This window comes from Rhynchophorus ferrugineus, unplaced genomic scaffold (assembly GCF_030347505.1).
Source record: "Rhynchophorus ferrugineus isolate W39M unplaced genomic scaffold, kcgeb_rfMv2 rfM3, whole genome shotgun sequence".
In the NCBI taxonomy this organism is placed as follows: Eukaryota; Metazoa; Arthropoda; class Insecta; order Coleoptera; family Curculionidae; genus Rhynchophorus; species Rhynchophorus ferrugineus.
Window position 1 is genome coordinate 4,731,446 of NW_027472582.1, and position 25,145 is coordinate 4,756,590.

The 25,145-nt window shown below is 31.0% G+C and overlaps 1 protein-coding gene across 1 annotated transcript; it reads right to left on the reverse strand.

The window, feature by feature from the left end:
* Positions 1-1,618: 1,618 nt before the first annotated feature.
* Positions 1,619-24,526, reverse strand: LOC143193753 (choline/ethanolamine kinase). Its single transcript, XM_076400105.1, has 9 exons — positions 24,205-24,526; positions 23,874-23,986; positions 8,586-8,776; positions 8,321-8,466; positions 5,931-6,085; positions 5,740-5,864; positions 5,360-5,510; positions 5,156-5,300; positions 1,619-2,784 (listed from the first exon to the last, which is right to left on the reverse strand). The coding sequence occupies exons 1-9, from the start codon at positions 24,226-24,228 to the stop codon at positions 2,683-2,685; spliced, it is 1,152 nt and encodes a 383-aa protein (XP_076256220.1). The 5' UTR covers positions 24,229-24,526; the 3' UTR covers positions 1,619-2,682.
* Positions 24,527-25,145: the final 619 nt, after the last annotated feature.

Genomic DNA, 25,145 nt, shown 5'->3' on the forward strand with positions numbered 1-25,145 from the left:
AAGGGATTTTACGTTTTTATAAACTGAATTTGGCAATACGTTCGACGGTATTGATAACGTGCATTGGCTATTTTATTGGAAGACTATATATTCAGCTTGTCACCAGTTAACTAAAATGAAGGTCAAATCGAACCAATTGCTTTGTCACCCATCTTATAGTTTCGACTGCTGGCTATTTGCAGAAATCTAAAGAAAGCTCCAAAAAGAGGCTTGGCTCAAATGAAAAAGCTATTGTCGAAGTTTGAGCCCATTTTTAGGCAAAGACAAACCGTTCTATAGTCCAATCAATAAAAGAGTGAACTTACGTCATCTAAATGTATGGCGTTAAGACGTCGAATTGTTGCCGCATCAATTTTGAGTTTTTGTTCATTTTGATTTTGAGTTATAACTAAATTATTTAATGTTAGAACCGATTGTGTAGAATCGATTTGGTGAAGGTGTTTGGGCAATTAAAAGACTGGATTGAACTGAGTCACTCTCTATTTATTTCGACAAACATATCGGTCAAAGCCCCAACACAGAATGAATCAAGATGGCGGGATCTTCATCCTGCCCGGATGGCATTAGTGCGAGCATGCGCCGTAGCGTTTATTATAATTTACAGGAAACTACTTTAATATCAACTATGCCATATATACACCGACAGAGGGCGTTAGATGTAGGCGCATCCACCCAATTATTTATATATCCAACATTAAATAAAATAATGAAACAAAAAAAATAAAATATAAATTATAGTAATTAATGATAAGTAGCAAATTTAAATTTATGAAAACAAGCAAAAAACCAAATAGTTTGCCGGTTTATAATATAAATAATAATAATAATTTATAATATCTATAACTTTAATAATTATTATCATTGATGTATTGAAGAATTGTGCAGTCGTTTGACAACCAGGTGAATTTTGTAAGTTAATTCGAATGTTCGAACTTATCAGATAGCATTGTATCTCTTTTTAACTAGAATCAAATGAGAAGGAAAGTAAAGTCTGATTTTAAAACGAATTTACAATTTGTGATAGGCAACACATTCGATATTCATGATGACGTGAGTTCACTGTTATCTTAAACAGACTACATGGATGAAGTATAGGAAAAATAGAAAGCACTGGACTGAATGACTCTTGAGAGAAAGTATCTTGATAAGTAAAGTTGAATTTTGCCCTGTCTGTCTTAAATTTTCTTTTATGTTATTAGTTAAATCCAGAACTGTTGAGTGATTGAGTTTTTGATACTTGTTTAGTAGTGTTCTACGTGAATTGGGTTTTTTACCCACATGATACCCACCTCCTCCATAGCCATCTCATTAATATCCGATTAATACAATTTTAAGAAATTGCTCTAGATATACACGAATCTACAATGATTTTTTTCAAGTTTGAATGGAAAACACTTATTTGGGTCATAGTTGACTAGATGTTATTTTGTTTTCCTTAAATTAGGTACAATTGTTTATTGAAACTTGCCCAAATTATTTTATAGCACCCATGTCAACGGTTTACCGTCATTGATCTAGAGTGACATGAAATAACTAGTTAACTATTTTTCACTTATGAAGTAAAATTTTGATGATCAGCAGTATGTAGGATGAGTGTATTTAGAAAAAAACTACCAAATTATAATTAATATTTATTAAAAAATAATAAAAACAATTCACTAACCAAAATATGTATATAAACTAATACTTGTATATAATGATCGACGGTTAGAAACAAAATGCAATTGACATTCAGACCTTGACAGTTCAGTCTTGAATATTAAGCACATTTTTAGAGGTTATGAAATAGAGAAGGTATATAAAAATACGTAAAAAACTTTACGGAAATATTTAAGGTAAAAAAGTATTCTTAAGTAAAATAGTTGTAATATTTATCTGCTCTATTTCATATAAATGCCGTTAAAGTACGTTTTAAAGGTATTATAAAATTAATACGCCTTTTATCTCGTAACGGAATTTATCTCCAGGCCTACATTTCTTTTATAAAAAATGTAAATAGACATAATATTCGAAATAATTCTTATTTTTAAATTCGATTATTATTTTTTAGAGTTTTTTTACGAATGAGCCAAAAAATGTATCTTGAAAATACTGAGAATTTGGAAAAAGAGGCCGTGCTATAGATCTGCTACAGTAAAGTATCTTGGTAGGTGCCATAAATGTTAAGTTTGGTGCATTATATTTATATCTAAATATTAAGGTATATATATATTAAAAATATATCGACATAGATATCACGGAAAGTGATGGGTTTCCTCGCTCACAATGTTACAGTCTCTTTCACTCAAACTCAATTTTCATTGAACGATCTCTATCGATAGATTGGTCTCATAATCTTTACGGAATGTCCACTTTAATACGGCTTGTTTTTTTCTTCTTCTTCAATACGTGAATGTGAACAAATCAACCAATTCTAAAACTCTAGGAAAAGCGAGATGTTGTACTTTTCTAAAGTTGTCATTGAAATAAAATAGAGGATGGTTTAAGATGACGAGAGCCGCATATCTCCCGGTTTGTTGATTTTTTTCTATCTTTCGTTGCTAGTTCTTGTGTGGAGCTATGCCTCTCTCGCACTCTTAAACCAGCCAGGAGCAGGAGTTGGTGGTTTTTGATCCCCCCATTCGTATCAAACGGGAGGACGCGAGAATACTCTCTTTGAAGGACGAAAACAGTTGTTTAGTCTCAGTCGAGGCTTAGACATTCCACCTTTCTCTTTATTTGCAGGTTGCAGGAGAGGCGTTCCTTTAGTTGGAAGTACGCCGACAGTCTGCTGAAACCGTATTCCTGCAAAAAATTATCAGTTAATATCACGTTCTATAACACTTATCACTATAACTGAATAAACACACCACACGTTAATTTTACTAAATGCGAAACCAATGACAGCTCAGATAGACGATTCATGTTCGTTGAATATCGGGTAAATCCGCATTATGCGGCTATACTTAGTGTCTGTGTCTGAGTTTATTGTTAATTGATTGTATACATAATTAAAATATAACTTAATTCTTTTTAGAAAATATATATGTGACTCTGTTCCTAATATAACACTTATTTATTGTTTTAAAAATATTTTCAACATATTCTAAATTGAGGAGGATATACAAAATAATAGTTTAGTTTAAAAAACCAATAAAATAGTTACCAGTCTTAATGAAAATAATAAATAGATTGGCCTATTAATTACCAATGACTACTTGTTGAATCACTTGATAACTATTTTTATGACTAAATTCGAAAGGGAATTTTCCAAGTAATTATGACAATAACTTGAATAAAATTATATAGACTTAAAATGATTAAATCAACGTAAAGAACAGACCGTAATTTTCATAAATTATTGAAAACTAAGGTGTTCATTATTATACAAATGAACTAAACTATTAAAATGTACGAGACACTGAGGGTGTACACTAAATTATTTAAGCAAAACTTATTAAATCACATTTGTAATTTAAAAGCATAAAGCCTATAAAAGTAATAACATTTTAATTTAATGTAATATTGCGAAATAAATTCTGTACGTAACTTTTAGAAAGTGACTCAAATTATCTCTACCACCTGTTCACCCATAAGCTTATTACTATTGTTCTTCAAAGTTTTAAGAAACTATAAATCAAGAGACTTAATACAATAACAAGAGACGTATCGTCCTTCCAACAAAACAGCCAATGCACGTCATCAACACCGTCGAACGTAATGTTAAATTTAGTTTCATTTCTTCTTTGCTAATTAGCATTACTCTAGTTAAAAAGAGACAGAATGCCGTCGATGCGTCCGAACATGTAACCAAATCACTTTATAAAATTCGATTTGTGTTGGTACTGATCGACATCGTTGTTATATGTCAATATAAATATAATAAAACAATTCTAACCTACAAACTATTTTTTGCTGTTTATTTAAAAGTCTTTCAATAAACATGCATTAGATGTACTATAATGTTAAAATAAAATATATGTAATGTATTTTTATATCATTATTTTAATTATGTTAGTATTTTGTTGTCAGAATCAAAATATAAGGGAACTTAAAATTGATGCGGCAACGTTGCATTATAAGTTTTGATGAAGTGCATTGACAGTTTTATCGGAAGGTCTACAAATATGACGTAAAAGCGCCGATAAAAGTTTCATAAAATCACGAAACTGTAGAAAAGGTACAGAGACTGGGAAACCAAAAACCTGAAGACCTAAATATTGTAAAATACAATCTTTGATTAGTTCCCAGACTTTTAGTTGTATGTAGACTGACACCTATATTCATAAAGAACATATGTAAATCTCAATAAAGCCTACTTGGTTATATGGAATTCAACTGTGGAGCACTGTTAGCCAGTCTATTATAGCTTTAGTCTATTCTACTATAATATATTATTTTGTACATATGCCATCAAGATGTTTAATGTATTGCCTGTCGCAATTTGTAAATTCGTTTTAGAACCAGACAATAGTTTCTTTCTAATTTTTTTCTAGTTAAAAAGAGACACAATTCTGTCTGATTAGTTCGAGTACGTAAACGAATGAGCCTGTCAAAGTCGTCCGGTTGTCAGACGTATGCAAACTTATTGAAAGCAATAGTGATAAGAGGCTATAACCCTAACCTATAAACTATTGTGGCTGTATAATTAACTGTAATTTTTAGATGTACTATGATGTTAAAGTAAATAATATTTGATAACATTTGTTCAATTATTTTATTTAGATTAGAATTTTGTTGTATATCAAAGCCAAACTGAACTAAAATTCAGAGTTGATGCGGCAACACTGTCACATTTTGATGTCACAAATTTAAATGACGTATATACAAAATAACTTTGAAGAGACTATATAATTCAGAAGGCTCAAAATAAAGTGTTCCTTCTGTCCTATGTATCTAAAGAAGATATTCATTCAAGTACTCTGAAAGAGTGTTACAACAAACCAATATTTTCTAAAATCCCTACATAAAATTGAGTATACAAGCAATACACAATAAAAAATAGTATAGTAAAAACAAATAGTATAGTATTTAAAAAATGATTGAAATTCGAAGCAAATTTATCGAAACTTGACTGAAGCTTATCTTGGCATTTAGTGAAATTAACGAATAGAATAATATTTTAGATAATAGAATAGATATTTTGAAATCAATGAACAAATAACACCAAACTTACCCAATAACCGAAGGGAATTTGAGAAGTTTCGGCGTTGATAAAGGACCACAATGACCAGAAGAAGTTGGTGGCTAACGTGAAAACTTCTACCTCCCTCAAGACTTTCTTTGGGTTCTCTCGCGAACCCCTTTCGTCCAAATAAGCCCTGAAACAGTCGAAGGTTAGTTGTTTCGAATAAATAATAGACGCGAACTGGCCGCATACCTAATAAAGTTCAATCTTTGTTTTTCGGTTGGGTAGTTTTTGGTGTTGGCTCTGAAGAAAGGTTCGTTGTCTTCCTTGTAATCGTACACCCATTCGATGAAGTGATTGGCGATGTCGAAGCCCCTGTAGTTGTATGAGCAATATTCAAAATCTGAAAGTGTTAAACGATGATTTAAACAAAATTTAAAGAGTCTGGTCGATAAGATCTAAATAAATATTGCTGATTTGTAATATAGTCATGGAAAAACATTCTATTATCACTTGATCTAGAATAAATAGAAATGTTTTCTGTTAGCAACATGATGTGATAATAGATCACTTAGAACTATACATATTTGGGAAATACATTAAATAGTACGTCTAGTATTATTAGCGCTTACCTATTATAACTATTTGTTGTTCGAGAGGATTGTTTTCTTTGTCCTGCTGGTCCACAAACATCAGTATGTTGCCTTCTTGCATGTCATTGTGACAAAATACTACAGGACTATTTTCTTGCTCCAGTCTATGAAGAAAGGACAATTTGTTAATAACAATGATAATTCCAACAGGTGATATAATTGAATATTACCTTGTTCTCAACCATTTAACTTCTTCTCTCAGATCTACACCTTTCAAAAGATTTTTTATGAAGGGAGGAATATCGCCTTTCAATTTTTTATCACAAGTTTTAAGCCATCTGTCGATGGTATTCCACAGCCATGCGGGTTCTTTATGTAGAGGCACCTGAAATTGAAATTACCATTCATTAGGACCCTATCAACGAAAAATGTTCAGTTTCTTATCGATACTGATGAGTGAATAGTTTAGAGTTTTTAACTTTGAAGCATTACTTGTTAATAACAGTAATATATATCTTCCTTTTAAAGTTTAAGTTTGTTTTAGGAGAAATTGTTGGGTGCTTGAGTAGTACAAGAAATTTTATTTAATTTTGATACTGAATAATGACTGTGCAATAACAATAGACATAACAATAACATGGTTATTGATCCGTTTTGATTGTAAGAACCGTTACAGGTACGAAGTGCGATAAAAGTGTTAGTACTGATAAAAAAAAGTGATAAGATTGCAAATTATGCTGGGTAAATTGTGCATGTGATATATTCGTTAATATATATTTTTTTCAGAACGATATTTCTCCGATAACAATAACAAAAGCTCCTCAAGACCAAACATTCTCGATTTAGGCTCAGTTTTAAGTTTTAGTTTTTGAGAGAGAATACAAAAATAAAAATCAATGGTTCCCTACTGCCAGAGCACTGGTGCGTACTCCATGAGGACCGTGGTTTGGGCCTGGGCCCAGATTCCCCGGGCGACCCCCTTTTTGCGACCAACTGGTGGGCCGTTAGTGTCAGACAGAAGGGGTGAAAATGCATTGGCTAGAACAAATAATAACAACATACCCCATATGTGTGATAGATGATTTGATATATATATATCTATATATAAATATATACAAACAATAGTAACACATTTTTTATCTCGCAGTAGTAGATCAAATGATCCTTGCTAATGGTTGTTGTTTGTGCAAATTAATAATGGAACAAATGAGTGTGTAGTTCAGCGAAGGTTACTATGATCTATTTGATGTTTGGTGTGATTCGTATTGCGATATCTAATTGATGAAAGAATTGAAGTTAATAGGTCTTATTTTAACAGTATACAGTGGTGTTATAGAAAGTTTTCGAAATTTAGGAGTATATAAAATTGTAATTAGCGTTGATATTTAAATTTTTACACTTTTAACATGAAACATGAAGGCAAATATTTGCTATGTCAAATAGACAAACAGTTGAACAATGACCGTTCGTTAAACATTCGGTTTTATCTATGCCTTTTATGGCTCCAAGTAGTCATAAACGTTATCACATACAACGTAACATCGGTGATTTAGAATGTAGTCTGGTGTTGCAACTTCGTGACTGGAAATGGAAGCAAAAATAAATTCTACAACCAGTCCATATAACATCGTGAATTTGCTGTATTTTTAAAGTGTCGATAAGAGAACAATTGATAATAAGTAGAAAACTTGAACTTGAAAAAAACTCTCGAGTAACCAGAACGAGGTTTATCTCAACATGTTGTTGTTCGAGACGAACCGATTAAGTCCTCATCGACATTATTATGCAACCCCTGATAAAACAACAAGCGAACTCGAGGAAAACACATTTCCCGAATACGGGCAGACGTGACAAAAACGACGACGCCGAAATTTCAAACGTTTGAAGTTGTTTTCGTTTATGGCGAGGTCGTCAAGACCGTGGAAAAATATAGTGCGTCTAATTTTATGGATTTCAGAACAGTGAGACGATGAAAATCTTCCACTGACCCAATTAAGAGGATCTGTTGACAACAGCACAGATTGCTGGTTGATCTATAATTAAGATTTTAATGGTAAACAACAAATGCATATAAATAACCGCTGTACGTGTTGAAAATAAATGGAAATTTTTCTAGTTAAATCAGCTACCAGTAAAACCATCAATAATAATTGAGTGAAAAAGGTACTTTTTTTGTGGTATAATTAAATACGACGGATATCAATATTCGCCATTAGCATATTTCATGAATCTATAAACTTAGTAGTAACGCATATTAAGTTTTGTCGTGGTTTTTTTGGCATGAGTTGCATATTTCATACTTATATAAAGCTTCAAACATTGTCCGTGTTCCTTTCTCTAGTTCACTTAAAACAACTGTTACCTGTTGTTGATTACAAGGTTGCATAACAATGTATAATCGACAAAAAATCAACCAAAAGCAAGAAAACCATCGTCCACGACTTTGAACAGTTTCATTTCAGTAACAGTTGATACTGAACTCGTGTATAAGACAAATTGACCAACATGTACAACAAAAAATAAACAAAAAAATGGTTACCTATTCCCATAATAACTTTTTTTAACTTCGAGCCTGAAACAAAGAGGGTAACTAAACGGATTAGCGCTGGTGGATACGTACCTCCATGGAATGCAACTGAGCCATCTTCTGGGCTATTTGAACTGACAACTTCTCGTTGGCCAGCTCGCTGGTGAGCAGAGGGCGAGCGTTGATGTACTCCTCGATTCTGCCACCTGGGAAGATACCGTGTAGTTTTGGTCCAAGTCCTAGAACAGTGCCAATATAATATATCTATAATCACAATTTATTTAGCTTAACAATCTTTATCATAACTTATCTCGTCCTAGTATATCATCTTATTTGTTATAGAAGAATGGGAACTTACCTCTTTCGCTCAATAAAGTGAAGATAACACTTTCGGTGATCAAAGCCTCCAGTGCACCCTCTCCATGAGTTTGTCCATAAATCCGGATGAGGACTTCCTTAGGCTCGTTGTGGTGTTTCTTAGTATCATCATAGGAATCATACAGGTTGGCCGGTAAGGAGATGTGGTATAACAAATTTGACAGTCCTCCACTAAAGAACAAAACATATATTAAAAGAGTTATAAAAGAAATTATTAAATAGAATTAAGAAAAATGGGAATTTATAAAACGATTTGCAATTGAAAAAACACCGAAAACAGTTAACTATATACGTACAAATAATCGAACACTTATTCAGCTTTATACTGTAATAAAAATCCGTTTGTAGCGAATTGAGGCATGTCGAATTTTACACCGTGGAATAACGGTCTACAAAATACCCAGAAATGTAATCCCAGATGTTGAACACGGGCGGGGTGCCAATTGGAACCCGACACCGAATAGCTGGCGGCAACCCCGAGACATTTATCTGGGATATTACTGAAGGGTATTTCGGTCATTCAGTGCTCAACCCTCGTTTGGTTTAGACGTGCCACCATCGACTGCCCAAGCCTCGTCTTCAGGTAACTCCGCTGCCATCCGTTTTATTTATTTGTATTTTCACATTTTTTGTTTTGCCAATAAATAACGGTCACATTATGTAAACACCACTGTTTTATTTCGTTTTACCTCCATTCACTGAGCCACATCATTTTTACCCTAAACGTTAATATATAAAATTTATTTTTTAATAAAAATCAGGTTTAATCTTAACTTTTTTCGTGGTATCTTCTCTTTCGAAACGTGAACACTCTATATCATTACTTTTATGCACAAATTAAAATATAACCTCACAAAAAAATCCTAATCGGCAGAAGACTGTAATTGGCCTTATTATAGGAATGTTCACTGGATCTCAGAAATGAATTTTCTCGAAACGAAAGTTTCGCATAAAATAAGTGATGAAAAACGTTTCGATATTATTAATAATGAAAATATTGACCCCCGTTGTTTACACAGTTACCGTAAGTTTACAGTACCATCATTTGTTTACGAAATTATCCGTTCAAGGTGATTTAAAACACGTCTAAAAAAACATAACACCTTATTATTGATGCTTATCGGTAGGATTTATGCTAGCCTAGCGGTTTTCGCTGCTAATTAGTTTTGAATATGTAACGATAAACTTGTCGTTAACGAGCGCAGGTCGAAAGGTCAATTCGACCGGCAATTGTTCTTGAATATAATATTTTTGACGGTTTCCAATTGATTGTGATTAATTTATGACTGAATATCGTATCAGAGTTGATTATTGTTGTATGTATGTTGTAATTTATAGCAAATAAATAAATAGTTTTAATTTTAAAAGTTTTAAATTTGAACCAATATATTTTAGTTTAGTATCTCTGTATCATAGCCTACTATAATATCATTCAATAAGTTTAATGAATATTGTAAATTGATGAACAGTATGTTATTGTTGATATAAGGAGGTATTTTAACACTAGTAACAATTATCTAATTTAAATTTGATCCAAGATTATTGCATCTGTTACAAGGCCTACTATTAACAGATTATTTTATCGTACATACTGTAAATTTAATATTATTTAAAACAAAAACAGGGTTTAAAATATATTTTCAAGTGTTTGTAATTTGGGATTTAGTTTAAAATTGATTAATATAAAAAAAGGTTTTAATGTTGATTTATAGTTCATTAAAGTATTTCAGTAAATTATTGATGTCTGTATCTATTATTTATAGCCAGTCGGCACGCGCTTGTATAAAAAATAGCTATGTAATAGTTGTTATCTTCTTGATTTATATATAATAATTCATTTCTGTTAAAAGGAACACTTTTAATTTAGTTTGGTTTTAATTTAGAGTTCTAGATTTTGTGAAAAAAATACGTTGTCATACGTTTAAACCTGTCTTCAGTGTCAAGTAAGTGAAGGTATTCTCGGAATTTTCAATGTGAAGCATCTAACCACGCAGATCAGGCGGACTAGCTGCATTTTTATAGAATTTTGTAGCGTATTTTTATGTTTTTTTTTTTGAGCTAAACAATTCTGGCGACACGGTTTCTCAGAAATCTTGACATCGTTACGTAGCGGCATCGGTAATATCTAATTTTCGGGACAGGGCTTCATCGAAAAATATATTGAGTAATGTTGGAACAACTCCAAGTTCAACGGCACACGATAAAACGATTTCTTGGCGTCATCGATACTACGGACTGACGCCACTTATTGGCCGGATTTTGTTCGTTCACAGTATCTATTTCGGTCAGTTTCAGGGGACGAACTCGCGTGAATATTTTGGAATCCTCCGAGGTCGTAATAACGAGTTTTCAACGGCGGTGCACATCGACGAGCTAAATTTGAAGCGGCGGCAAGACTCCGAAAGTGCATGGCGATTTTGTTTGGCAAACTATTCTATTCAAGGGCAATTTCTTTTTACGATAATAATTTGGAATTCTAAAGATTTAAATGCTTAATACCGTAAAAGCAATTTCTATTTGTTTATATTTTCTCGATATATTTTTTTAAACACAAATACATAAATCGTTCCGAATATTTATGGTACCTGGAATCTCATCGGGTATTTCGATATTTTAGAACTAACGAACTTAATTTTGATTCCTTTATATTTCTTTAAAAAAGGTTTGAAGGATTATAGCGGAGTAAGAACTAGGCGAAATGGTCGCTTCTTTTTAATTGTAGAATCTGTTGCCTTTACGAATATTTAGTAACATAAATAATTACGTTTCTTCGGGGGTTGCATTTGACACGACGCTCAGAGTCTCTTTACCTCTTTTTTATTCAGTTTATTTTACTGTGTTTGGTGTCGTCCAATCTGAGTTTCATCAAATAGTGAGTTTGTTCACAGAGTAATTCACTTTCTTTTTTTAATTTCCATTTATTATTATCGATGTACTATTTTCTATTTATTGTTCTTTATTTATTATTTTGTCCTCTATTTTATTCTTCATTAAATCAAAGATAATAGTTTTATGATTGCAACTGTAAATATAAATTGTAACTATTTTAAAGATCAGAAACTAATGCCAATGTGGTCAGAATTACTGATATGTAGTTATGATCTAGGGATAATATGAAGGATACATAAACGCCACCGAAAGCGGTTTCTGCTGGCTCTTGGTGGCAGCTTATCAAGCGTGCGGCCTTTGGCTTTTTTCCCTTGTACGTATAGCAAATTCATCGTAGCTGGAGCTGGAGAAGTGAGTGCACAATAGCAAAAATATTGTTGAAGAGACAAAAACCTTTTGAGCTAGTACAGTTAAAGTGTACCAGTGTATGTACATCCATCAAAAGTTAATTAAGTTTGGGTCTAAAATCTTAGATTGACATTACGAACAATATGAAGGAAAAAATTACTAGATAGGTATGTATTTGACTCGTATATCTCACTACGTTTTCGAAAATTAGAATCTGAAGATAAAATTCAGGATACGGATATTATACAGCAAAAAACTACAGAGTCGGATAGCAAAAGTCTGGATAGGAGATGATAAATGGACAAAAAGGTTACTGTAGAGAAGTCAGAAGCGGGAGACCACTTAAGAAGGAAGCATTATGGAAAATTGCATTGAGGTAGCAAATGACAAATACCATAGAGGGGCTTATAGCCATATCACTGAATAGTAATGACTGGATGACGATAATGCTAAGATCTTATATACTTGGCAAACATTAACATAATTTCTTTTAAAAAATCATTTTATACTTCTCTCTTTAGAAAGTTATACATGCTAAACACTTACGTGACAATAACAATTGTTGACGTTAAATCCATGTTATTATTAAATTACGATACCTATATCGTCTGTTTATGTTTTTAAACGAAACAATTTAAACAATCCTTCGTTATTTATCCAAAAAAAATTCTCAAAGGTGTTGATTACTGAAGAACTCGAATAATTACGTTGTTTTCCATCCAGTGGCCGCTGTTTCGTAACATAACAAAACAAACCTAAATATAAAACGCACTCTGATTGATTTCATAAACAAACAAATCGCTATCTGGCGTATTAAATGGGCAAAAATCAACAAATATCTCGCACAACATTGTATGCATTGAACGATTACGAGGAAGAATATTGTTTGTTGAACTTGTTTTCTAGCATCGGACATTCTTGTAAACTAATTCGTGGAATGTAAATCGAATTGGTGTTGATTTACGTGTTTTTGAAAAAATATTTTTCGATTTTTATACAACTGCTCACGAGCCAATGATATTTTACTTGAAATTTTATTGACAGATTACAAGGACATAATGCCCCAATAACGTGACAAAATTATGACATTTTTGTTTAAGGACTGTCCGGCGTTGCCAACTTGTGAAAAATTCCCCCAATCTGCAAGGGATCTCATGTTGATTTGAACAAATATTTGGAGTTTGATCAACACGGGCTTGAACTTCATGAAGACAACATTGATGGTGAATGCTATTGGGGTAAAGTGTTTCGTTATAAAAACAATTAAAGTTATTATTAAGTTATTATATAAGTTAAAATATAAAAATTATGAAATACACTGGTGCTTTAGTTATTCAAATGTCATAAAACTGTACCAACGTAAATGCAATGTAAAGTAAATTACAACGGTATTTTTTTCTGGGTTACGAGATAACAATTGTATCAAATATGTCCTATGTTGTTATTGAGAATTACATAACTGACAAGAGAATGATACAGACAGTAAATGGAATATACCAAACACTTAAAAGCTTAGATGTATTTTCTTAATGGAAAAACCAATATATGTTTACTACGTGATGTATAGCAAACATTTATTATGAATTATAATAAACCACACAAATAATCCATAAAATATTTAATTTAAAACATACCTTTCTGTTTTTACTTATATTTTTAACCGACTTCTATGTACTGTGTACTATGTACTGTGATTACTAAGTACATATTTTATTTAAAAACGTGGTTTTTGTGTTAAAAATCTAACTGATTGATTATTTTTTCACTTTCAAGTCGGTTCAATTTTTTTAATATTTTATATTTATTAAATGTTTCCACGTTAAATATAAAATGAGCCAAACATCACTAATATATTCATACATTCATTTAGATTACTCGGCTAGATTATGTAAATCAAACGCTGTACATATAGAAAACAATGCAGTTAAATATGATAAACCACCATCATCGTTCATCAAGCCAATAAAGAAACATCAGTGTTATATTACAGTAATTAATATTTATCAAGCTAATAAGTTGCACTTGCTGGATGTAAGAAATGTTGAAATGTTTAAGCAATCAGTGAAGTATTAAAAAAATGCATCAAGTTTACTCATACAAACTAAGGAATTACCAGCATCATTAAGATCGAGACGATAAGTAGGTTATTTATATTATCTCTTTCTTGTTTCAATGAAGCTAAGAGCGTTGACTCTATCGAGTTAATGCGTGGAAAATTTACTAGCAGATAGAACAGTACAGTTTCAAGAAAAATACAATAATGTTCGAGTTAACAATGAACCCTGATGGTAGCAGGGCAATTATGCTATTAAATAGGATCATTAAATTCAATTATAGACTCGTCACATAGTTCACAATAATACAGTATGTATATACCATACGTTGGTTTGGTTTAAATGAGGATTTACAGACAGAGAATAAAGAATGAATATCGTTAACCATGCAAAACAAATATATATTTATGAAAATATACAATTTTTTGTCGATATCATTTTAATTTTTGAAACTCAGATATTGGTGAGGCTTGAGATGCATAAACTAAGGAAGAGAATCATCTTACATCAAGATAACCCGCTGTCTGATAGAGCAGCACCAACTTTTCAGTATTTAACTGAAAACAAAATATTCAAATTTATTGGAGACACTCCTTACTGGCAAAATTTGTTAGTGTTTGATTTCTATTTGGGCATAGATTATACATAAATACACAGAAGTGTTACTTCTGGCTTTCCATTATAAAAAGACCCAGCTGGAAAAGAACTGAAAGTTGGAAGAGCTTTTAGGAAGAGAACGAAGCTTAGGTAGATGTTGCTTACTTATAGTGATTAACAACGTATTGCAAGTGCTTCGCTGGGATGCCTTTTCTTGCCCGTCATATTGACCAGACATTGTTTTGATTAAAAGTATCTTGATTAATAGCACGTTATTTTTATACTATATATCACATTCAGTGCTATAGGGAATGCTTAAAAATTCAAGCAGAAAAATAATTCGATAAAAAATTAGATATCTAATGTAAATAATTACATTTCATTATTTTGTATCAAAGTCCATCGATAAAAAGCTTACAAAATGGTTCAAAAAAAAGTTTTACCAAGTTAATCAAAAGAAAAAAGCCACTAAAATTCACTGATTACTTGTTGAAATGTATAGTGACCGACATGGTTCCAATGAAAGAGCATCTGTAAACTTGTTATTGGATGAAGATCAAATTCAAACTTGGAAACAATTTATAGATGTATGAAATGAACGTAAAAAAGTCCTGAATTTACCAAAACACCCACGTTACTTACTTATATTGATTAACAACATATTGTAAGTGCGTCGCTGGGATGCCTTTTCTTGCCCTCCATATTAACAAGACATAGTTCTTTTTGATTATAAGTATCTTGGTTAATTGTATTCTAGGCCATTTTTATACTATATATCACCTTCAGTGTTATAAGGAAAGTTTAAAAATGCAAGCAGAAAAATAATTCGATAAAAAACTTTTATGTCTAATGGAAATAATTACAATATATTATTCCGTATCAAAGAAACCTCTGGGAGAGTTATATAAAACCACATTAATTTCGTCTAGTTGACTGGGTGGGATTTCCAGTAAGTTGCGGTTATTTTTGGGAGGAATCTCCGGCCGAAGATTAACTAAATATAGACGGTCTCTTAATAAAACGTTTGAATACCAAAATAAAAGCATGATTTGATCATATAGATTGAAACGATGCATTTTTTCATTACTATTCATGTCTTATTCTAGGTAAAGTATGAGATCATCATTATTTTACTGTAATTATAACGCCTTGCCCTGAAAACAGTGTGTGGATGTAGCTATTTTGGTTTCCCTTGCCAATTTAGACAATTGAAATCAATTGACAACAAACATGAAATTCGTAATCCATCAGCGATTGAAGCGAAACGAGCTTAACTGAAACGACGCTTAATTTAAATCCCCGATATGTCTAATTAAGAAGTTTCATTAGAACTCATCGAATTCTATCCAACGTATAATCAGAACAGACTAACTATTTTTTCCTCTTGATGTCCTATACAGACAACAGCAAACACCCTTTTTTGAACACGCCATTAGTGAAATTATAATAGAAATTACGCGATGCTAAATCCAGAGAATACCACAAATTATTTATAAATTGAACACTATTTTTAAATTTTGCCAATTTCAAAGATTATGAAAATTCCTGTTTTTTAGAATCGTCTTGCAACTCATAAATATTCACCGAATTTCAATAAATGAATCATTTGGATGAAGTGGATTAGAATAATTCAATATGCGAACATATCATCTCCACGTTGCCTGTGATTTAGCAATCTTATTTCATGTTTTATGGCGAAATCATGTATCATTTCATATATCCATTTGATTTCCAGTCCTTCGTTGATTACTTAGTGATAAGCATTGGTAATCAATCGTAGAACTTTTGTTTTTGTTGCATACTTGGTGTGATGTTTTAGTGCAACCTTATCTTAAGGACCAAATTGGCTTTATAATTGACAGATAAACCAATATATTTGATTTTAGACCAAGTTGAGAGTATCTTCTGACTAACCAGTACAGTTACTTAACTTTTAGTCTAATCTGCTTTGCTTTTTATCTAACATATTGTTTCCAATTTAATCTATCATCAAGATGGACGCCGAAGTATTTAGCTTATTCTGCTTGAGAAATCGGGCATCCGTCAAGTGATATAACGCAAAATTAACATGAACAGATTTGGTTAAGCTGTATTTTCCAGTCTCCAGTCCATTTGTAGATCTTTTTTACTGCTACATGTACTTTTTTACTATTTAACGTTTTGTTAACAAATAACAAATTTTGAAGCTATTGTGGACCTACGATGCGTAACTATGCGGTTGCACTTGCAATTTACCAAGATAAAGTTCCGAGAGATTGCGTGAACATAAGAAAATCAGTTTTGAAATTTTAAGACATCAAAACTTGTTCCAAAGCAAGACAATCGGTTATAGGTAGTATGTCCTTTGCAAAATTTCTTTTACCTTTGCATAAACCATTCATATTGCTTAATTATCATAGCATTTAACCCTGTTTAACACTAATACAAGAATAACGGGCATTTTAAAAAAATAATTAAAATCCGATTTTATTTGGTGAGATACATAATTCGTGAATAAAAGAGAACAAGAAATTGCAGTCATCAACTCAGCTTCATCGTCCACTAATCAGAACAGCTTGACTATTTTAATTACTTTTGACATTAATACTACTATGTATATTTTACCCTAACTGTGTATCATTAATATGGCGATTTATAACTATTTAAAAAATAATCAGAATTCAATTTGATACGGATAGAAATTTACGAGGAAAAAAACAGATACCTAATTAATTATTTTAAAATACCGATAATACAGTAGGTTCTTGCATTTAATTCCATATTGCAATTATTTACATAAAATAAGAGATACATTAAGTACAATTTAAGAAAGAAATCTTTCAAAAAATTTTTCAAGAAATTATTAATAATTAAAATTCAATAATTATTAGAACTTGCTAAAAAGTAAAAAATAATCAGACTTTAATTTTTAACACAAAAAAAAGTTTTAAAATAAAATATGTACATAATAATCGTTGTAATAACTAAATAAAAATAAACAAAAACCTTATTTAATCTATCTATTACACGTATTTAATATTCTACTATATACACACAATTTAGCTTAATACCTACCTAAACCTATTTATCTATTTACAATATTATTTTAACTATTACTACCAAATATGTGAAAATGTTGTACGTGTCTTTGAAAGTTGAAGTTTTCCTTCGATTTTCCCCCATCCCCCCATCAGATCCTAATTTTATTCCAACGGTACCACCTCAGAAATGCACTCTTTCGAATATAATAGGAATTTCGAAAATTAGTCCATACTTGAGGGAGAAATCGGCGAACATACATTAGAGAAAAAATATATACAGGCGAATATAGAACCTCCCCCTTTTTCGAAGTCGGCTAAGAAGTTCGAAGCCAATGACTTTCAAGCAACCATGTTCTTGCATGACAACGTTCAACCATACGTTGCAAGAGTTAAGAATATTACTCTGTTGCAGGTTGAATGAAAAGATATGGCCTACCTAGTATACTTGATAGCGTCTTCGAATTGTCACTTGTTCAGAATGATTCAATATGGCTTGGCTGGCATACGATTCGCGAAATGCTATAGATTTTATCAGAAAGATGGGGAAAGTTTGTAAAGAATGGAAATATTTCGATTAATATATATTATACCAATTTTCATCAATAAATGCATTTTTAAAGTTAAAAAAAAAGATTATTGTATAGTAAATGCAATAATATAATAAAACACGCTATATCAGGTGATAATTAGAAAAAAGTGTCGGAATAGTGACGAAGTATTTTTATATTTACGATTTATTTTTTGCCACTCTTAATGCAACGAATATTACTTGGCAAGAAACACAATATTTTTCAAATGGGTTAAAATCACCAGATGTCTAAGGTGACTACGTCACGGATATTTTATGTGTTTTAAAAAAATTGATGGCATTCTAGCCCAGCGATGAACATATTGTTCATTATTACTAAATAATATCATGTAACACAAAAGCTAGAGCAGTTACTTATTCACTTGTTCAAAATCAACGCTGCCAATTTCTAAGACAAGGTGATGAGAATAAAAACAAATAAAGGTGAGTATATAATTAATATATGATAACTGTAAGGAGATCATATTGTAGAGTATAAAAGATTTATGTGCACTGATATGTGTGTAATTGTTCCGAATATACAAGAGCATTTGATTAAAATGTGTCAGGAGCGCAAGAATAGTAACTGTTTTGCGGATATGGCAAATGTATTAAGTATAATGCAAAGATTAAATTTGGTTTTACCAAGAAAGATAGTAAGAGAACAAACTAATGAGAAATAAAGTGATATCAAAATGTTTTTACAAGGAAACAATGTACCGAAAGACACAAGAACTAAACGTAAAAGGTAAATAGGCTCTCTAATGAAAGTAAAATATATTACTTGGATATACAATTGTTAATTAGGTGGATTGGACCTCCAGGGGATACTTTCTACAAACTACAAACGCGCCTAGAACTCTAACTCATAGGTAGTATGGAAAAGAGTTCAATGTAAATATAATCAAAAACAACCCTAACCTGCAAACTATTATAACTGTGTACTTAATTGTAGTTTTAAGTCATTTTATAATACATGCATTACATTTACTATAATAAATTAAGAGTGTTTTTCTTGAAAAAAAAACATTAAAACTTTTTTGAAAAATCTAAATCTAAAGCATTCTAACAAAACTTTGAAAACGCTAAATAATTTAAATACTGAACACCAATAAAATGAAACGCCGGCTTGATGGCGCAGTGATAAAGGCGATGGGACGGTCCTCTTACTGTTGCGATAGCCGCGGGTTCGAATCCTGCTGGGGCATGGTCGTAAATTTATGTTTGTGATTGTTTAAGATTTGTGAATGTTCTAGGCACGAGTGTGTAAAATCCGACAAGGAAAATGATCCCAGTCACGCCAGTGACCAGGCCGGATAAGACCGGATGTCTTCTGGGATGATTTCTAAAGTTGGTCTGCTGAGGACCGTGGTTCAGGCCCAGTCCAGATAAAGCCCATAGTTGATAAAAGGATACTTTAAAATATATATAAAAAAATAAAATAAAAAAATAAAAATATTCAAGAAATGCTTAATAAAACTAAAACAACATTCACGGATCAATTTTGACATCATTATTAATTGCTACAAACAACAAATAATATTTGCATCTGCTTTCTGAGAAGTATATATCACCTTTTTACTTAGTCACTGTTATCTACGTATTTTTATTATTTATTTTGCAGTTTGTTTATTGAAATTGTACTTGATATTGTTATTAGTTAATTTATTTTAATACATTTTGTTTTTACTATGATTTATGTATATTTGTTATGTTTCGATGTAATAAACAATATGCGTTTTAACCTATCGCTACCATAGCGTGTGGAAACTTTTTAAAAGATTTTAATTTCATTTGTGGAACTTTTTAAAAGGTTTTCTAGAAGTCATTTTCATACCGTTCATTTTTATATCAATCACAACAAATATTAGTCATAAGACACCAAGTTTAGATAGTCTGATGAAGTTGAATGCTTATTACAGCTTATATACATCAAAATTTGATTACACGTTTTATTAATCACTTACTGAGCATTACCTATATTCCTACTATACTATTTCCGTAAACAAATCTCTATCAAGTATATACTTGAAAAATAAAGCGTACTTACTCAACAGATAACGTTTTGATCTTATTTTTCTACGCTTGTTTTTGTTTTGTAGATAATAAGCGAGATTTTCTAAGGAAAATGTATTCAATATTTATCTATTGTGAATTACATCTTACGTCGAACAAACAACTGGTGCTTATTTAAATAATTATTGCTAAAATAATACAAATTTAAAAAACACTTATTTAGAGAACACTGACTTTTATGAACAACAATATTAGATGATTTTGTTTCTGAGAATAATACAGCAGAAATACTAGTTGTTGGCGATATTAAAGACGTTCACTTTACAGAGGTCAGTTCGTATTCTGATTCTTTGTTCTTACAAGTTGCTTCATACACATTTTTAGTATTTTAGTAAATTTTTTGCAATGTATTTGTTATATTTAGGTTTCATTTAAAATTTTTAAGACTGTTATTGTATTAAAACATGAAGGATCTCTAACAGATAACAGTAATAGTTATTAGTAATATTTTGATGAATATAGACGATGTTGAATTAAAGAGTTATTGATTAATGATTAGTCATTTTGAGTATAAACAAAAATAAACAAAAACAATTTCAAAGATGTTGAAAATTGGACCGCCTCCAAATGTATACGTGCTACAAAAACAAGATATATAGCAGCTGCATTCCCATATCGGCATATTGCAAAATGAATGATAAAAAGCGAATCGATACAGTTCACAAGTTTCCTATTACTCACAGTATTCTCTGAATTTTGAGATATCTATAGAAGATAAGATTTAACGATAATTTTGCAGTTGCATATACGAGCTTACCATGTAATAACTTGACCAAGTGATCTTAACAATGAAACAAGAGTAAATAACTTAAGACATTGATTTCTAGAAAACAAGTTGCTAGAAACAAAAAAAAACTTCAGTCTGTTCCATTCCCGACTTTAAGAAGATAACTCAATGACAAAATATTCAAAAACATCCACCAGATTACACTTAAAATAATCAAGTAAACTAGTTGTCTTGGATATATTAAACAAACAAAATCTAGTTTAGAAATACAAGGTTACAAAATGGTACGAAATAATGTTTATTTACAATTTGTATATAAACGTTATCAACATTTCGAAGGAATTTTCCAATTAATGTTATATTGATCAGTTCTATTATGGTAATGTTTGTGATTCTTAGGGTTCAGTTTAGTTTCATAACTATTATTATTCTAATTCAGAATTCTTCACACACGACTGATAACGAAGATTGTTATTCACAATAACTTTATAAATAATTACGTCCAGTACTTTTCCACTAAAACGGCCAAGATCGTTTTATCTGAACGGCTGTGACTAAGGATTGTAAAACAATTGAAGATAATTTACGAGGGAGTCTGTCTAGTGATTAACTTCACAAATTTATTATCTTTTTCTCGTTGTTCAAATCTTCGAACTGGTTGTCAATACCGGTTATAAATAGTGGAAATTTTCGTGTCTTATCGGTTTTCTGATTCTGGGGTGATGGTGTGTTTGTTCAAGCATCGTTCTTGTTGTTTGTGTTAAAAGATATAAAAATCGTAATAATTTATATAACACACTTCTTTCTAACAATTTTATGTTCCTTTAACATTACATATTCTATTAGCACTTTAAATTAAAAGTTAAAGTAAAAGTTTCGGGATTAAGCCTATAGTGACTCTTGCTTCTAGAATAAAGCTTGACGAGCGTTCAAATATTGATGGTTATATAAATATTCAAAAATAATTTTTACTCATACGGAAGTTACTTTTATATTTCGAGATTACATCAAATGTGTTCAAAAGTAATTTTAACTCACAGTGAGGTTGCTTTTTATATTTCGGGACTGTACTAAACGATTTCTATGATAACTATCGTTTTTACAATAAAGTCTGATAAAAGTGCGAATTTTGATGGACTATATGAATGCTGAGGTTGTCTTTTATATTTCGGGACTATATTAAACCACTCCTCTAAAATTATAGAATTATATTTGACGAAAGTATGAATTTTAATGGACTATATGAATATTGAAAAACAATGTTTACTCATACTGAGGTTGTCTTTTATATTTCGGGATTGTGTCAAGCCAGTCCTCCCGAATTCTAGAATTAGATTTGACGAAAGTACGAATTTTAATGGACTATATAAATATTGAAAAACAATGTTTACTCATACTGAGGTTGTCTTTTATATTTCGGGATTGTGTCAAGCCAGTCCTCCCGAATTCTAGAATTAGATTTGACGAAAGTACGAATTTTAATGGACTATATAAATATTGAAAAACAATGTTTACTCATACTGAGGTTGTCTTTTATATTTCGGGACTGTACTAAACGATTTCTATGATAACTATCGTTTTTACATAAAGTTTGATAAAATTGCGAATTTTTATGGACTATATGAATGCTGAGGTTGTCTTTTATATTTTGGGACTGTATTAAACCACTCCTCTAAAATTATAGAATTATATTTGACGAAAGTACGAATTTTAATGGACTATGAGAATATTGAAAAACAATGTTTACTCATACGGAGGTTGTCTTTTATATTTCGGGATTGTGTCAAACCAGTCCTCCCTAATTCTAGAATTAGATTTGACGAAAGTATGAATTTTGGTGGCTTATATAAACATTCAAATTAATTTGTATTACTAGAGAAGTTGTCTTTTATATTTCGGGATTTTACTAAAAAAGTCTTCTAGTAACTGGTGTTTTTAGATGGTAATAATTTTGACATATAAATATAGAAAAATTTTTACTCAGTGAGGTTGCCTTTTATATTTCGAGACTCAAGTAATTGTTTCAAGAATAAAGTTTGACATAAGTACGATGAATTATATAATTATAGATTCTATTTCTTGAAATGACTGCAAGAACTTGATTTAATTTATCGTGGTATTCACCAGAAATTCAATGATACATGAACACATGATATTAACGAAAAATCACTTTACACCTTTTTTCAATAAATAGAGAAGTATTAATTTAGTATTTATTACTAATTTAGTAATTTTTTATAATAAATAAATAATAAATAATAAAATAAATATTAGTAAACGAATGTAATTTGTTTTTCTTACAGAAAAAAAATTAAACATTTTTTTCGATTTTGTGAATTATGATTTTTAGAAAATTTAATAAATTAAAATAAATAAGAATAAACATTAACAATAGTTAATAAAGTGTGTATCTTGAGGCAAACAACTAAGGATTCTCGGAACAATTTATTACAATTTATTTATTACTAGTTTGTTTTTTATTCACTAAATATATTTCTTAAAATTATTAGGTCTAACTGTCAAATACTATTTAAAATAACAATAAAATTAACTTTAATAAACGAAAAGTATACGTTGCATATTATTTTGTTTTTATTATAGCAGAAACAGAAGAATATCAAGGCAGTTGAAGTATTAAATTTAATTTGAAATAATTACATTAAAAAGTTAAAGTATAAAACTACTATACTAATAAAACTTAATAAACGAAAAGTATGCCTTGGATATAAGATTATAGAAAGATTTACGAATTAACGAAGAGTATACGTTGGATATTATTTTGTTTTTATTATTTTATTTCTATCAGAAACAGAAGAATATCGAAACAGTTGAATATATAAGTATTAAATTTAATTCGAAATAATTAATAAACGAAAAGTATGATATGAAAATATAGCCTAAAAAACAGTAACGCTAAAATGCATAGAATATTAGTCGACAGAAACAAATGAGAAAAAAAAGTGAAGGTAAACGTCGGTATGCCGCTTACCTGATATGTTTGAAGCCGATATCGTCTGCAGTAACATTCTTCCAAGCGCCGTGCAAGTAATCCTTACAGATCCTGGCGGCCAGTTCTCGCATTTCGTTTGTTTCGCCGTGCATCTGTTTAGAAATATTAAAAAACATATTAGACCACATAATACTGCCAGCCCTCAACATTTTCTTTGATGTAGCTTGGATCCCGTTCGACGATATCTCCGCGAAATCGTCCGACGGGAAAAATCAATACATCAACGCAGTCGCCTATGGAATTCGACTGTCTTTTTTTCCGAATCGGGGGTGAAAAAAATTCGTCGAAGGGTATTCGACCGACAACGTACCTTCTTGTTTCCGATGTTCAACATGGTATTCGGTTGGTAAACGGGGGCACAACGATTAAGAGAAATTATTAGAAATTGTCGAACGATTTTTACTCGTTAGTCAAACGTGCTGTAACTGAACACGAACTGAAAATCGAAGCCGGCTGAGCCCGTTCTTATATCAAATTATCTCGGGTACAAGTAGCAATCGAATAGTAAGCGTAGATAAAAATGAAAATCGAGTGGATGGGTTTCGAGTAGCACGGTAAACGCGTCCGACACGAAATAAGGTTAGACGAGAAATGAAAAGCGTGCTGTGGCAGTTTAACGTGGACGCCGAGGGTAGGCAGTGGTCCGGCGCGCGTATTTATAGGGACAAATGTTGTGATTACTGACAGGAAACCATGCTCGGATCGTGTAAACTGTCGTCGATGTTTTCCCAAACAATTTTTACGTAACTGGGACATGCTGGTTCGCGGAGTTCAATAACGAACGTCCTCCTAATCGATTAGCCCTGACGCAATAGCAACAGTAATGTAGTATTACATATTATTGATGGTGCAAATATCGACTAATGTTTCCAGTATTTTAAAATCTAGACCATTCAAAATAACAGTTAACAATGTTTTCGCGTTTAACGTTTACTTTATTTTGGCTTTAGTATATAACAACATTCAAATGTAAATAAAATAATGAAAAAAATTTTGATAAAATATAATTTATTCTAACGTTATAATACCTCTAATTCAAGTATTATCGAAGGATTTAAACTGCAATTATACAGTCACAATAGTTTGTAGTACATGTAAATATAAATATATATATATATATATATATATATATATATATATATATATATATATATATATATATATATATATATATATATACATCAGACAGCATTGTATCCCTTTTTAAGTAGAATAAAATCACAAGGAGTATATTGTCTGATATTAAAACGA

Excerpts from the sequence above, each read along its gene's own strand:
- LOC143193753 (XM_076400105.1), bottom strand. The coding sequence starts at position 24,228 with ATGTTGAACATCGGAAACAAGAAG. Across the intron at positions 8,467-8,585 it reads CACTTTATTGAGCGAAAGAG|GACTTGGACCAAAACTACAC; the intron begins GTAAGTTCCCAT and ends GCACTGTTCTAG. Across the intron at positions 6,086-8,320 it reads CTCAGTTGCATTCCATGGAG|GTGCCTCTACATAAAGAACC; the intron begins GTACGTATCCAC and ends TTTCAATTTCAG.